Source organism: Thunnus thynnus, chromosome 10, assembly GCF_963924715.1.
Source record: "Thunnus thynnus chromosome 10, fThuThy2.1, whole genome shotgun sequence".
In the NCBI taxonomy this organism is placed as follows: Eukaryota; Metazoa; Chordata; class Actinopteri; order Scombriformes; family Scombridae; genus Thunnus; species Thunnus thynnus.
The window spans coordinates 15,183,523-15,197,493 of NC_089526.1; the positions used below are offsets into that span (position 1 = coordinate 15,183,523).

The 13,971-nt window shown below is 40.7% G+C and overlaps 2 protein-coding genes and 1 long non-coding RNA gene across 5 annotated transcripts in view; 2 read left to right on the forward strand and 1 right to left on the reverse strand.

Moving 5' to 3' along the window:
• On the forward strand, positions 1-8,738 carry khdc4 (KH domain containing 4, pre-mRNA splicing factor). 3 transcript variants are annotated; one of them, XR_010930390.1, is made up of 14 exons: positions 1-164; positions 611-788; positions 2,008-2,136; positions 2,240-2,319; positions 2,424-2,476; positions 2,585-2,763; positions 3,450-3,661; positions 3,817-3,877; positions 5,138-5,198; positions 5,370-5,632; positions 5,980-6,123; positions 6,726-6,807; positions 6,918-7,003; positions 7,926-7,989. XR_010930390.1 is itself a non-coding variant. In XM_067601366.1 (14 exons), the coding sequence occupies exons 1-14, from the start codon at positions 136-138 to the stop codon at positions 8,156-8,158; spliced, it is 1,818 nt and encodes a 605-aa protein (XP_067457467.1). In that variant the 5' UTR covers positions 2-135; the 3' UTR covers positions 8,159-8,738. The 3 variants fall into 3 exon arrangements, 2 of the variants coding, with proteins under 2 accessions (XP_067457468.1, XP_067457467.1); XM_067601366.1 differs by having other exon boundaries at positions 2-164; positions 6,698-6,807; positions 7,926-8,738; XM_067601367.1 differs by lacking the exon at positions 7,926-7,989 and having other exon boundaries at positions 6,918-7,060.
• On the reverse strand, positions 8,493-12,973 carry LOC137191351 (NADH dehydrogenase [ubiquinone] flavoprotein 1, mitochondrial-like). Its single transcript, XM_067601371.1, has 10 exons — positions 12,745-12,973; positions 11,206-11,288; positions 10,947-11,117; positions 10,642-10,825; positions 10,359-10,548; positions 10,002-10,214; positions 9,737-9,903; positions 9,567-9,648; positions 9,269-9,414; positions 8,493-9,154 (listed from the first exon to the last, which is right to left on the reverse strand). The coding sequence occupies exons 1-10, from the start codon at positions 12,826-12,828 to the stop codon at positions 9,059-9,061; spliced, it is 1,416 nt and encodes a 471-aa protein (XP_067457472.1). The 5' UTR covers positions 12,829-12,973; the 3' UTR covers positions 8,493-9,058.
• LOC137191352 (uncharacterized) overlaps positions 12,959-13,971 on the forward strand; it is a 15,442-nt gene continuing 14,429 nt past the window's right edge. The window contains exon 1 of the long non-coding RNA XR_010930391.1: positions 12,959-13,048. This is a non-coding gene — a long non-coding RNA (uncharacterized lncRNA). The remainder of the gene's footprint in view (positions 13,049-13,971) is intronic.

Here is a 13,971-nt window from a genome sequence, read left to right on the forward strand (position 1 = left end):
GAAGAAGCGGAAGTGGTAAGCTACAGAGCTGTGGCTAACAGTACAACCTACTCAATAAGCTGGGTGCTAAACACTAGTGGAGGTTTCTCACGTTTGTTTTCGCATTGAGTGAAACGCCAGTTTGACAGGATATTGATGTCATATTGTGGAAGCCAAAACGGCGGGTAAGTGTTTCAAAACGGAAGGTTTATTTTTATATTTCCGTGGTGTTTGTAGATGCTTCCAGTTAGCTGGCTAACCTAGCTGCCGCTGCCAGTCGGCTCTTGCTAGTTAGCTCGTAGTTACATGTTATATAAGTTATAAAATACTGTTTGCTTATCACAAAGAATCCATATTGGTTTACAATGCACCTGTATTTGTATACATATGAATTATCACAGTATGCCAGAATATTTGGAGGAGCTAAGAAGTAGGACTTGTCAATAATATCCAACATCAACAACAGTGTAAATGGATGTCAACGTTACATTATCTGGCTAACGCCGGGTGTTTTTTTAGGGCTAACTTAGTAAAAGCAACAAAATTAAATGTTAATTCACCCCCTTCCTTTTCCTAATTCAGCAGACTAAATCACGTCATTGTTGTCATGTGTTTTTTTTTTGTCGTCCAGCCGCCGCAGCAAATGGGACCAGCCGGGCCCGTGCTCCGGTGGGATGGGGGAGGCTGAAGCTGCACCCACCGGGGCTCTAGATGCTGCAGCTGCTGTGGCTGCCAAGATAAATGCCATGCTAGTGGCCAAGGGCAAGCTCAAACCCTCACAGATAGGCACCCCGGGACCCCCCGAGAAGGTAATGAGCAGCATTACAGAGCAATGTTACAGGCTGTTGTCTCTTATGAATTAATCTTTTAAAACCTAGACAGCTGTAAAGCAGGATAATCATACTATGTTATTAGAGGTGGGAAATGTGATGATAAGCACTGTGACACAATGTCAACTTGTTAACCCTCAGAGATTTGTCTGTACCGTTTATCAGAGCTGAAATGAGTGGTCAAGTAATTTTAAAGTTGATCAACAGAAAGATAATCAGCAACAATCTTATAAGCGATTTATTGTTGCTGTCATTTTTTGAGCGAAATAGAAGAAAAAGTGGCAAACATTCTCGCGCTTCAGCCTCTCAAATGTGAGGATTTGCTGTTTTTCTTCGTAATATATCATTTTGAACTGAATATATTTGGGTTTTGGACTGTTGAAGACATCATCTCATGCGCTGGGAAGTTGTGATGGGCATATTTTTTCTATTTTATGACATTGCATACACTTAACAAAGTCAGCGTAAACAATAATGAATATAATCATTAATTGCAGCCCTACCATTTATATTATATTTATACCGTGGTAGCCATCTGTGTATTACAGTATATCTGGTTGTATTAGGGCTTTGTGGGCAATACTAATCAAAGAACACACCTTAACGGGATTTATGTGCTATTGTGATGAAATATCACAATTTATGCTGATATTGTTAAAGAAAATTACATTTACTGTGACAGAGTATTGTAACATTGCCCATCCTTACTATACAGTATGACAGTGCTAGATTTTACCTTGGGGCAGAGCTCCACAAATCATGTTACAACATCTGTTTAGTTGTAGAAAACTGTCTTTGGTTTACATTATAATGGGGTGTCAAACTGTCATTTTCAGTTGGTGTTAAACATTTCAGATAACAGTCTGGGACTATAGCTTTGTAGCAGTACGTGGAAAACATATTTCCACTTGTGTGTCATAGCGTTATGTCAAAGAGTTATAATTTATGTTCCTCACTCTGTTCATGGCATACCTCTTTCTTTTGGGAATAACAAATTGTATGTTGTGGTGTCGATAAGTACTCATCTTGTCATCATTCTCATATGAGCAAGTATTGAGTACATTATACTATGATTGAAGTTGCTTCGTCCACAAGTTTTCCTCAAAAATTTCTTCAAAAATATCGTGAAAAAATTCTTCAAAGTGTGCCATCTGAAACAAACACATATACTATCTCTTGACTCTCTTTCCTCACTCAGCCTGTGAGTGTTGGGAAGCCTCCAGTGCCAACAAAGGCCAAAGATGACCTGGTGGTAGCCGAGGTTGAGATCAATGATGTCCCGATCACCTGTCGGAATCTCCTCACGCGCGGACAAACGCAGGATGAGGTCAGCAGCAATATGGATAATCAGATCTTACAGAATGAAGTTCATGAATCAGCTTGTGGATTAGTTATTGATGTGTACTGCACCTCTCTTGGTTTGTCTGCAGATCAGTAAAGTGAGCGGTGCTGCTGTTTCAACCAGAGGACGTTACATGACAGCAGAGGAGAAGGGCAAAGCGCTCCCAGGGTGATTCCTCTCACCTCTCATTTTCAATAGCTGATCATGAAAACCAGTGGACCTGCTGTTTAATAATATTTTGTTAACACAGTCTTTCTGCTCTTTTCACACAGGGATCGACCTCTGTATCTGCATGTACAAGGACAGACTCGAGAGCTTGTTGACAGTCAGTGCTTCCTCACACTTATCTTCAATTATTCATGAATTCATGTTCTCTCACAGATGATGACAGATGATGATTACAGACTGATGATTTTACTCCCTCGTTCTCCAGGAGCAGTCAACAGAATCAAGGAGATCATCACAAATGGTGTCGTGAAAGCTGCAACTGCCTCATCAACATCTTCATCCTTCTCCCCCAGTGGGGCTTCAGTCACAGTTTACCAGCAACACAACCCACCTCCACCCTCGCTGCCCCCCATGACCCACCACAAACCACACTTTCAGTCAGGGGTAAGACAGATCCCTTTTTGTCATTTTACTTCTCACAAACTAAGATGATGCCAGTAAATAAAGCTGAGTATAGTCAGTGTAGATAACTAATGTTTTTAGGGTACCAGATATTTTAACGCTGACTGGCTGTCAGACTGTTAAGCCAGTCAAATACATTTTTAGATTAAGGGAAACTGAGGGTTGTTTTTCTGCACAAATGGCTGACAGAGCAGAAAAACGTAAAAGTCCCAGTCATTTACCAGTGAATATACCATTTTTGTACAACTAAGTATTACTTCTGCATGATAACAGTCTTAAGCACTTACTGTCAGAAAGTCAGAGTTGAGTGATAAATACTAAACAAGTTGGATACCTTTTTAAAAGGATAATGAATAAGTTTCAGTTTGTGAGCTGAATGTGATGGCTCTGATGTTGAAGCTATAGAACAAAACAACCTGGAAGATCTGCTTTTGATTGCATTACCGAGCAAGTGTAACTAGAACAAAATAAAGACAGTTTGATGTGATAGATAACTTAGTTTTAAGTTTCTGTAAGTTAGGAAAAGCACATCTATAAGTCAAAAAATCAACGCTACTACACCGCTACTGTAAAACAGATGTGATTTGTAGTAAATTGGTAAAAATATGCCCCCCCCTAAGGATTGGATATAGTTGTACTTATGCCCTTATGTTGTCTTTCTGTCTCAGATGCACTATGTTCAAGATAAACTCTTTGTGGGCCTGGAGCACGCTATCCCGGGGTTTGTGGTCAAAGAGCGGGTCGAGGGCCCAGGCTGCTCGTACCTGCAGCACATCCAGGCTGAGACTGGGGCCAAAGTCTTCCTCAGAGGAAAAGGATCGGGCTGTTTGGAGCCCGCCTCTGGACGAGAGGCCTTTGAACCCATGTACATCTACATCAGGTGGGTGTTGCCCTATGAATTAAGAAAGACTTAGAACCTTTGCTAGGTAGGGATTACTCCCGTTAATGCAGTAATAGAGTCAGCCACAGTTAGTCTACAGTTATTTGCAGCCATGTGGACTCAATAGAACTAAATTTAGTCTTTTTCCTTTCCAGTCATCCTAAACCAGAAGGACTTGCAGCAGCAAAAACATTGTGTGAGAACCTTCTTCAGACAGTGAGTAATTTCCTGTTACTGTGAAATGATTTACCATAATACTTTGTCCAGGTCTGTACTTTTCCATTCCAACTACAATTGACATTCCTAAAGTACCTGGAGACGTAATAAACTAGTGGCCACTGGAGATACAATTTACTTAAAAGCGATAGGGGATGACTAATCAGTTAAGTGTCACAAGCCTATATGCTTCAAAATGCACACTTTATCACTGTTGCTCACAGTGCGCGGCACCATTATTCCAACCTTACAAGAATTTGGCACAAGTCCAGTTGCTGAAAACAGCAGCACAGATGTAACTACTGTCGCATAAGCATGCCAACTTGACAATTGTAAGTTAATGTTTTTTGTCATTTATTGATCAATTTTTAATCATTAATATCCCTAATGGCCACTACTGACATGTCCACATTCACCAGTCCAAAACAAAAATTACTGTTATTGCGTCCAACTCCAAAGTCATGTCCAAACCAAAAAGAACAAAACATACACCTCCTTGTGGTATGAATTGGATAATTGATTTTACAGATGTGCCATTGAGATAACACATTAGTAGAGCTGCAACAATTACTAGTGAATTAATTAATGAGTTGTCAACTATTTTGATAATCGATTAATTGTTTTGAGTAATTTTTTAAGAAGCAAAAAGTCCAAATTCTCTGAATACAGATTCTCAAATGTGACTATTGTTTGGTTTCTTTTGTCCTCTATGACTGTAAACTTAATATCTTTGGGATGTGGATTGTTGGTCGGGACAAAACAAGACTCTGAGAAACAGTGATCGACATTTTTCACCATTTTCTGATATTTTATGGACATTGAAACAACTAATTGATTTATTGAGAAAATAATCGACAGATTAATCAATGATGAAAATAATCGTTAGTTGCAGCCCTGCATATTAGCACATATCAGTTACAAAACTGTGGATAGTTGTGCAAGTATTCCGTATATTCTATACCACAATTTTACACAAGTTTGGGTGAAGAAAAAGGTTGCAGCTCCAAAGGAGTTTGTGCTTCTAATGGGGGGTGTTGAGGCATAAAATCATTTGTATTAGAACGTAAGTAAGTATACTTATGTTTATACAACATTTTTTCCATAATACTGACGTATGTTACAGTTTTGTTTCAGCTCTTATCTTAATATGACACACAGAGTTATTGTACACACAATATTACACAGTTCTCTGTTTTTGGTTTTGTTTTTGGTTCCTTGAACCACTATGACATCTTGTTTTACGTGGTTCTCTTTCTCTAGGTACATGCAGAGTATTCTCGCTTCCTCAATCAAATGAGCACCATGATGCCAACACAACAAGGTCCACTACAACTGGTTGACTTTATGTGGTTTCAATTTCTCACTTGATTGTTATAACATACTACTACTTTGCCTCAGCTAACAATTATAATATTTCATGTCAAATATACCTGTTTCTAGAAATCACTGAGTGAGCCTGACGTGACGTGTCTCCCTCCTCTTCCTCCTCCAGGCTTTGCGCAACCTCCAGTGGTGAATGGGATGCCGCCGCAGCCTCCTTACTACCCCCCTGCTGGATACCAGCCAAGCTACCCCATGCCTGTACCCCCACCTCAGCCTCAGCCTGTACCTCCACCTTACACTGTCCCCCCTCCCATACCTCCTGCAGCACCCACAGGGGTTCTCCCTCAGTACCCGCTCCCCCTGGCCCCTGCTCCGGCCCCCACCCCCACTCCAGCCCCTGCACCTGTCCCTGCTCCTGCTCCTGTGCCACAGGTAGGAGTGAAATCTTCCATTTTGTATAATAAATGATTTATTTAATAAGAAAATTAGATGTATAAAAAGTATTTGAATAATGCTTTAAAAAGTGAAACATTACAAAGGTAGGCCATATGGGTTCCTTATATTCATTAATATTCTTTTTTTATTGTTTTGGGGATGAAATCAGTACATTGGCAACTGTTAAAAAATGTATCCCATATAGCACAAATTTCCCAAATTATGAAACCTGACACATGCATATATATATATATATATATATATATATATATATATATATATATATATATGTCATGCAGACATGCAAAGCAGTTGATTCTTACGTTTTTCTCTTCTCTCTGCAGACTCTTCCTCCTGTGCCCTTTCCTCCATCAGCTGCAGTGCCGCCCAAAGCTCCACCACCTGCTGCCCCGGGCAACCCACCACAGAAAAGACGCTTCACAGAGGAGGTACCAGACGAGAGGGACAGCGGCCTACTTGGATACCAGGTGATCAACAACTTCTCCAGCTTTCTTTGTACAACCCTTTGTCATTTTCTACTGCTTTTGCATGTTTGTTTTTTTTCTTTTCTCCACCTTACGTGTATCGTGTGTGTTTTGTGTTTTTTGTGCCTTGTATCTACGATTTTTCATCAGTGCAGTTTGTCAAGTCAGTCCAATCATAAGTAGTTTCTGTCTTTAGCTTCTCCTCTGCTTCACTTGCTGATTGATATACTAAAACCATTATATCCTTCCTTTCTTAAAATGTTTTATGTACATTTGTTGAGACAGCATGGACTGTTGTTTCCTGTTGTTAACTTATGTGCTTCTAGTGGTAATATGGAGTTTCAGAAAAAGGTATTTTTTTTACGATAAGCTTAAAGTATCTTACATGGTGGCTGCGAAAAATTGTGGACATAGTCACAGATTTGTGGTAAGCTATAACTTAGAGTGACATATATATATATATATATATATATATTTTTTTTTTTTTTTTAGTTAGTAATTAGTCATATAAAAGTGTCAGGACAGGGTTTAGTAGAGGATGTCTGCTAATCGCGCCTGTGTGTTTTTCTGCTCATAGCATGGACCCATTCATATGACTAATTTAGGTGCAGGCTTCCCTGTGGGCAGCCCCGAGACTACAGGACCCCCACCACCGAGTTCCTCTGGCCCGGCGAGTGAGAGGGACAGGTATAGAGAGTTGTTTGTTTAGTTTTTGTCTTATTAATCAGATAAACAATACTGTTCAAGGGTCTATATGCATGTAAAAACTCAAACCATTTCTCTTTCTGTTTCTCCAGTCGGCAGCTAATGCCTCCACCCCTGTTGCCTGTGAATGGAGTGAGACCCAAGATGGAGGAGAGAAGGGCACCGCAAGGCCCCGTGGGTAAGGGCATTATCCTATGGATTGACAAATCCCTGCCCAAATCCAAATCCACAGTTCCTGACTGTGGACTGTGCCCCTGTAAGCTTAGCCTGGATCTATTCAGAGCCTTAATGTAGCGCTGCAAAGAGTAAGATGTAAATCCTCTCTTGGGCCACTGGACTGTTTCTAAATTTTAGTCGTTTTACTCAAGACTTTTGATGAAGCCACTGTGTATGTTTTAAGGCAAGTAGTTGTCCCAAAATCTTATATTTTTTTAGGATTTTTTTAATCTGGCAGATTGGATAAAAGCAGCACCGCACACACTCAGCCTCACACCGGCCCTGATGCTTTTTATGATTCTTCCAGGATTCTGCTGCTGTGACTAGAAATCTCCAGATAGTGAGGTGGAGATATGACCCGACGTTTGTTCAGTCCTTTGACAAGTCGTCTAACCACCTTACCTTCCCGTTCTGATGACATCATCAGTCTGGACTGTCCTGTTTGTTTGCTTTCCTCACTAACGAGAATCTCTCCTGTTTTTGTGTTTTCTCTTTTTCTCTGTGTTTTTCTTCTCTTCCATGTATCTCTGGGGTGATGCCGGATACTGATTGGGGGTGGGGCACGACTCGTCCTGTGACGCTGTCCTGCCGCTCGATTGGACGGCCCTAATGCTGTCGCTCCCCACCAACCAATGGCTGCTTTCGAATGGCTGCCCCTCCTCTACTCTGCTGACATAAACCATAATTTAAATCTATTAACTATTTGTTTCTCCCAAAATGTGTTTGGATATAATTAACTTGCACTGTCTTATTTAAAACATGTTGCTGCTGTTGTTTTTTTTGTGTGTTTTTTCTCTCCCCGTCTTTCTCTCCCACGTTTCCAAATGTGCTACCTATCCGTTCTTTTTTTTTTTTTGGTTTGCTTCCCCCTCTTCCTGTTTCAGAGTCTACAGCGAAAAGAATGAAAACAGGTTTGGTGGCATACACCGGCGACTCCTCGGATGAAGAGGAAGACCACTCAACCTCCAAAGCCTCAGGGCCAGGTAACCCTGGGGCAGTTCCCCCCACATCCACCTCCTCAGGCTGGACACAAGGGTATCGCTGTCCACCTCCACCACCCCCTCGTGCTAAAACACAGCCACAGCAGAAGTCTATGCCTTTCTGGATGGCACCCTAAAACAGGAAAAATCTAAACTCCCTTAGTGCTTTGTGCCCAGTCTTACAGGACGTTCACCCAAACTGAGCCTGTCTTTTTGTAGTACTCATCACATGGATCCTAACAGCACTGTGTTGTTCTCAGCATTATTTTAGTACTTGGGTCCAAATGGACTTACTAATGCTTTGGAAAACTCCTGTTTGTTTGTTTTTCTGTGCACACATTTATAGTTTGAAGATGAACATTAAAAAGACTGATACTTCAAACAACTCTGTGGATGTATAGATGGTCAGATGAACGATAATCTGCCTCCTGTTTTATTTGGAATGAAATGAAAAACTCGCACCAGGAGAAGTGTTTGAATATAGTGTCTTTGTAAAAACAATATCACATGGCAATGATGTTGTACATCACCAATCAATTTTCATTTCCAAAATTTCCTACCTTCTCATCCCCTTTTCCTTTCCCTGTCCAAGTCAAACAAATCATCCTTTGCTATTCTGGTCTTTTTGTACAGATCATATTGGACTAATATGTAGTAAACCTATTAAATTTATTTCTTGCTTTTATGAAATAAATAAACTTAATTTATTGCACTGTGTGAGTTTCAAATTCATTGCATTATGTCTTTTCCTTATTAAAGTCTCTGCAAAAGGACCAAGACTGCCACTTAGCTGTTGACAGTTCTGTCCTCCAGAATAAACAGTAGATTAACTTGATCTCACTATATCTGCTGACTGTAGGTTTTGCAATAATAAAACTGGAAGAAACTTAAGTTTATGCAATACAACTTGAACTGTGCATTCTTAACAACAGAAATATTTTCACATTTAAAAACTATATTAAAAATAGTGTATAGCATGATGAGCTATAATAACACTGCTGTGACGCAACAAATCCTGAAATGGATTCTGTTTGGTGTCAGATCATCTCAAGCTCCGGCTCTCTTGGAGGGTTTTTCTGGTTATACTGAGAGATGCGGCCCTCCATGACTGGCCGGAAGTGGCGGATCAGCCCCTGTGGAAGAACAACAGTACTTGTTGAAATGTAAATTAGTACTTGTTTGAACTTTTTGTTTCATTCAGTGTTTGATGTTACAGCTTTATGTGATGGTACGGGTCAGTAAGTCACCTGCACAGGCCAGGCAGCTCCGTCCCCGAGGGCACAAATAGTGTGTCCCTCTATCTGCTTGCTCAGCTCCCAGATCATGTCAATCTCTGAAACTGCTGCTTCTCCTCGAACAAATCTCCACATCATATTATCCATCCAGTCCACTCCTAAGGGAGTGAAAGAGAGAAGGGAAACAGAAAAGTACAAATACAGTATTACTTCTGCAGTTGCACAAAGAAGCGAAGGGTGAGGCGATGTGTTATTGAACACAATGTGACTTCATGTTTTACTCTGTGAAATATATTCTGCAGTTCCTTACCCTCTCTGCAGGGGGTGCACTGGCCACAGCTCTCATGTTTGTAAAACTCAACCAAACGAGCAATGGCTCGGATCACATCAGTCTGGAGGAAAAATACATTTCACTGAGTGTCTGTGAAGACTGAAGGTGAGGTGTATTTTGTGATTACCATTGTGAAGGGAATTGTTTACCGATTTATCCATGACTATGATGGCAGCAGTGCCCAAAGCAGTCTCTGCACGGACCAGGTCATCGAAATCCATCATAACATCATCACACACGTGCCGCGGGATGATGGGAGTAGAGGACCCCCCTGGGATCACTCCTAATAGATTGTCCCAGCCGCCCCTCACTCCTCCTGCACCAATCACACGAGAGGGGAGAGGAAGTCATGTCAACATCTCGCAAAGTAAACCAACATCAACACAGAGGTGGACTGTAAACACACACACACACCTGCGTGCCTCTCTATTAGCTCTCTCAGAGGGATTGACATCTCTTCCTCCACTGTGCACGGTGTGTTCACATGACCGGAGATGTTAAACAGCTTGGTTCCAGAGTTCCTCTCCCTCCCAAAGCCGGCGAACCAAGCTCCGCCTCGGCGACAGATCGCAGGCGCCACAGCAACAGTTTCCACATTGGAAACAGTCGTCGGGCATCCAAACACCCCTTAAAAGGAGAGGGATGCAAAGCAGTGAATATAACAAGCTAAAAGACTGTAATTACAATACAACTCTAGTTTTTCAATTTCTTAAACCATAATTAATCCCTGTAGGAAACCGGATGCAGGAGATTGTGGAGCTTCTACCTCACCTATGTCTGCAGGGAATGGCGGCTTGAGTCGCGGTTTCCCTTGTTTGCCCTCAAGAGACTCGATAAGGGCCGTCTCTTCTCCGCAGATATAAGCTCCAGCTCCTCGCATCACAAACACATCAAAGTCGTATCCTGAGCCACAGGCGTTCTTCCCTATCAGCCCTGCTTTGTAGGCCTCATTAATGGCCACCTGTTTGAAGAGAAGAAAAACAACTCACACACTGTCCCATAAAACACACTCTATCTACAGACAGGCAAGCTACTAATCTGTACATTTGTGTACCTGCAGATTTGATGACTCATTGTAAAACTCTCCTCTGATGTAGATGTATGCAGCACGGGCGCCCATGGCTCTTCCAGCCACCAGACAGCCCTCTATCAGCTTATGGGGGTCATGACGCATTATCTCCCTGTCTTTACACGTCCCCGGCTCCCCTTCATCAGCATTCACCACCAGGTACTTAGGCCTAAGACACAGGAGAGAAGGAGACACACAGTGCAGAGACACGTCAACAGAGAGTCATTACTGATGCGGACGTAGCTTAAATGTCTCTTGACAAATCAGACCTTGACAGTTTCTTTTCCTACCTGCCATCACTGGGTTTGTTCATGAAGCTCCACTTCATGCCGGTGGGGAAGCCTGCGCCCCCTCTGCCCCGGAGCCCTGAGATTTTCACCTCATTCAGGATCCAGTCTTGTCCCTTCAGTATAATCTCCTTAGTCTTATACCAGTCACCTCGTTTGACTGCTCCTTTGAGTCTTGAAGAGAGAGAGAGAGAGGAGAAGTATTTCTACAAAGATTCAGGTTATTAGAGACGGGTTAAACTTGTGCTATATATGTTTTCACCTCCAGTCATGCCGGCCGTATAAGTTGGTGAATATCCGATCTTGGTCACTCAAAGGACCAAATGTGGTTTTTTTGAGCTTCTCCTGGTCACAGACAGGAAAAGAAAAAGACAGATGTGATTCATACAACAGATATGTGAGATAATATTACTACTAATGGAAGTATATGCATTAGAACTGCCATATCTATAGATTTTATTATTGATTCTTATTTATAATAATTATATGACATTTAAAAATTGAATCTCATATATAAAGGTACATTTTAAAGAACTCTGCATATATTTAATGTTACATATCATGCAAACTATCTGAATATTAGGGAACAAAATTTGTATAAAATACTTTGAATGTGTTTATATTTAGTTATATCAAATTTGGGTTTTCAAAGTTTTAAAATCAAATCACACTGACAAAGAACAGTGGATTTTAGTCAAAAAGAAATGAAAAAAAAAAACACAAAACAAAAAACAAAATTCAGCTTCCATACACGACATTTGGCGAGTGGCAAAACTCATACAATTTATATACAACATATTTGGTAAAAACTTTAACAATATAGAATGAGTATGAATTGTAATAAGTGGATTCTGCTATCAAAATGCAGTCAATTTGACAATAAAATTCAAAGATCTAACTGTTAAAAATTTAGATAGATACTTAGAAAATTGCCTTCCTTGCTCTAAAAAATGGCTAATTGACATGGTTTCTTTTCCATACCTGGAAGAAATTCAGTATACTCTGTAAGTTTCTCCAGCTCAGGGGACCCTTTATTGAACATATTAGGAGGGAGAAGTGTCAACCTAGAACTAAATGTATCAGACTGTATTGTACTGTACTTTATTGTGCTTTGATTCACCCGGCTTTCATCTTGGGCCTTCCTTGACCTCACTTGGTCTTGACTCCATGGACTCTATTTCTGACCCTCAGTCCGTTTGTGGACATTTCAGTCATCGTACAGATTGATGTGCATGTGTGTTGGGTGAATTGCCCTAATCAGGAACACTAAGCCTCAGTGGGTTTGGGTCTTTTTCAAACAAATGAAAGTCAATAAAACAACGGGTTAATAAAAGCCATGTGATCAAAATAACATGACTTCTCAAATCATCCTTCACCCACTGGAGCTGAGGCGTCCCACATTACAAAGTGTCCCACATTACAGCAATTCATCCTACTTTTTTTGTGAGCCGGCAGTTTGTTTGATTTCGTTTTACTTTGACATATCTGTTTGTTCGTTTTTGTTGATTGTGGTGTAAAAAGGAAATTTTTCTCTTTTTTAATTAGTCATATAATATGCTCAAAAAAAATAAAAGATCTATGCTGAATTGTCTCAAATAGCTAATCAAATAATGTCACCACAATAGAGATAATTGGCTGGTATTTTGTGTTAATTATCTCTATTGGATGGAAAACCCTGTAAAACCCTATAGCTGCTTGTAAAAATGCCTCTTGCATGCCTGTAACAACACAGAAATGGACATGTAGGACACTATACAGAGATGCGTACTCCAGTTTGGATGCATTGTGGTTGCAGGCCTACCTGTGGCTGAGCTGCAGTGCTGTAGGTCAGACGTGGAGCGACCTGACGCGCCACAGCGGCCCGCAGCACCCGCAGAGGCAGCATCCTGCCGGAGGCCGAGGACGGACAGCAGCTACTCACTTCAAACTCTTCAAAGCTTTGTTCTCCAGAGTCTCCGTTTGACTTCTCATTCAATCAAACCAACTTCTCAAACCTCTGCTGTTAGAGGAGCTGCTGCGTCAGGCCTGCTGGTTAGGCCTAATTAAACTAAGAGGATTAACGAAATACGTCATATCCTATCCCAGCTGCCCGTGCGGCACTACAGGTACCCAACACACACGCACACGCACGCACACACACCCAATTAAGGGGTCAGTATCATTGCAAAAAAGCACTTTAATTAAGGGACTTTGTGCATAATTTACAGGCTTATTGATGTAACAAGAGCCATTCATTTTGTCCAGAGTCCATTAAATGACCCTTGACTGATGTGCTCAATTTCACAATTTGTGTTTTTACTCATTCATTTTTTCCACAAGCCTTTTATCACACTCTTAAACTGAGAGAAATGCTTTAAATTTGGGACATTTTCATGGCAACCTCCTGTCTTCTAGAGATACATTAGAAAGTACCAGTGGTGGAAGAAGTACTCAGATTCTTTATTGAAGTAAAGGTACCAATACAGCAATGTAAAAATACTTCATTACAAGTAAAAGTCCTGCATTAAAAATCCTACTTAAGTAAAAGTACATAAGTTTGAGCAGCAAAATGTAGTTGAAGTATTGCAGTAAAAGTAGTGGTTTGGTCCCTCTGACTGATATATTATATATGATGTCATTAGATTATTAATACTGAAGCATCAGTGTTAGAGCAGCATGTTACTGTTGTAGCTGCTGGAGGTGGAGCTAGTTTTAACTGCTTTATATACAGTTAGCTAGTTTAGTCCAGTGGTTTCCAACCTAGGGGTCAGGCCCCTCCAAAGTTTTTGGACTTTTTCTCAAATGATTTTTGCTAAAATATTGGATCATTAGAACATTTATAGAAATGAAACCATGTGAGAAGTTTAGATGGGAAAATCACTATTTGGTGGAGCTGTTAACAACTCATAGACATCTGAAATGTGACTCCGCCTACACACTGCCTTTTGTAAGACGTCAAAAGCCAAAAAGGTTGGAAACCACAGGTTTCATCTTTAACAATGTGTTGTATTTTAAAAGCTTGTTATATTATCCATTGTGTCAAATCTTC

Excerpts from the sequence above, each read along its gene's own strand:
- LOC137191351 (XM_067601371.1), bottom strand. The coding sequence starts at position 12,828 with ATGCTGCCTCTGCGGGTGCTGCGGGCCGCTGTGGCGCGTCAGGTCGCT. Across the intron at positions 11,289-12,744 it reads GCACTGCAGCTCAGCCACAG|GAGAAGCTCAAAAAAACCAC; the intron begins GTAGGCCTGCAA and ends GTCTGTGACCAG. Across the intron at positions 10,215-10,358 it reads GCCATTCCCTGCAGACATAG|GGGTGTTTGGATGCCCGACG; the intron begins GTGAGGTAGAAG and ends TCTCCTTTTAAG.
- khdc4 (XM_067601366.1), top strand. The coding sequence starts at position 136 with ATGTCATATTGTGGAAGCCAAAACGGCGG. Across the intron at positions 2,320-2,423 it reads AAGGGCAAAGCGCTCCCAGG|GGATCGACCTCTGTATCTGC; the intron begins GTGATTCCTCTC and ends CTTTTCACACAG. Across the intron at positions 6,124-6,697 it reads GCGGCCTACTTGGATACCAG|CATGGACCCATTCATATGAC; the intron begins GTGATCAACAAC and ends TTCTGCTCATAG.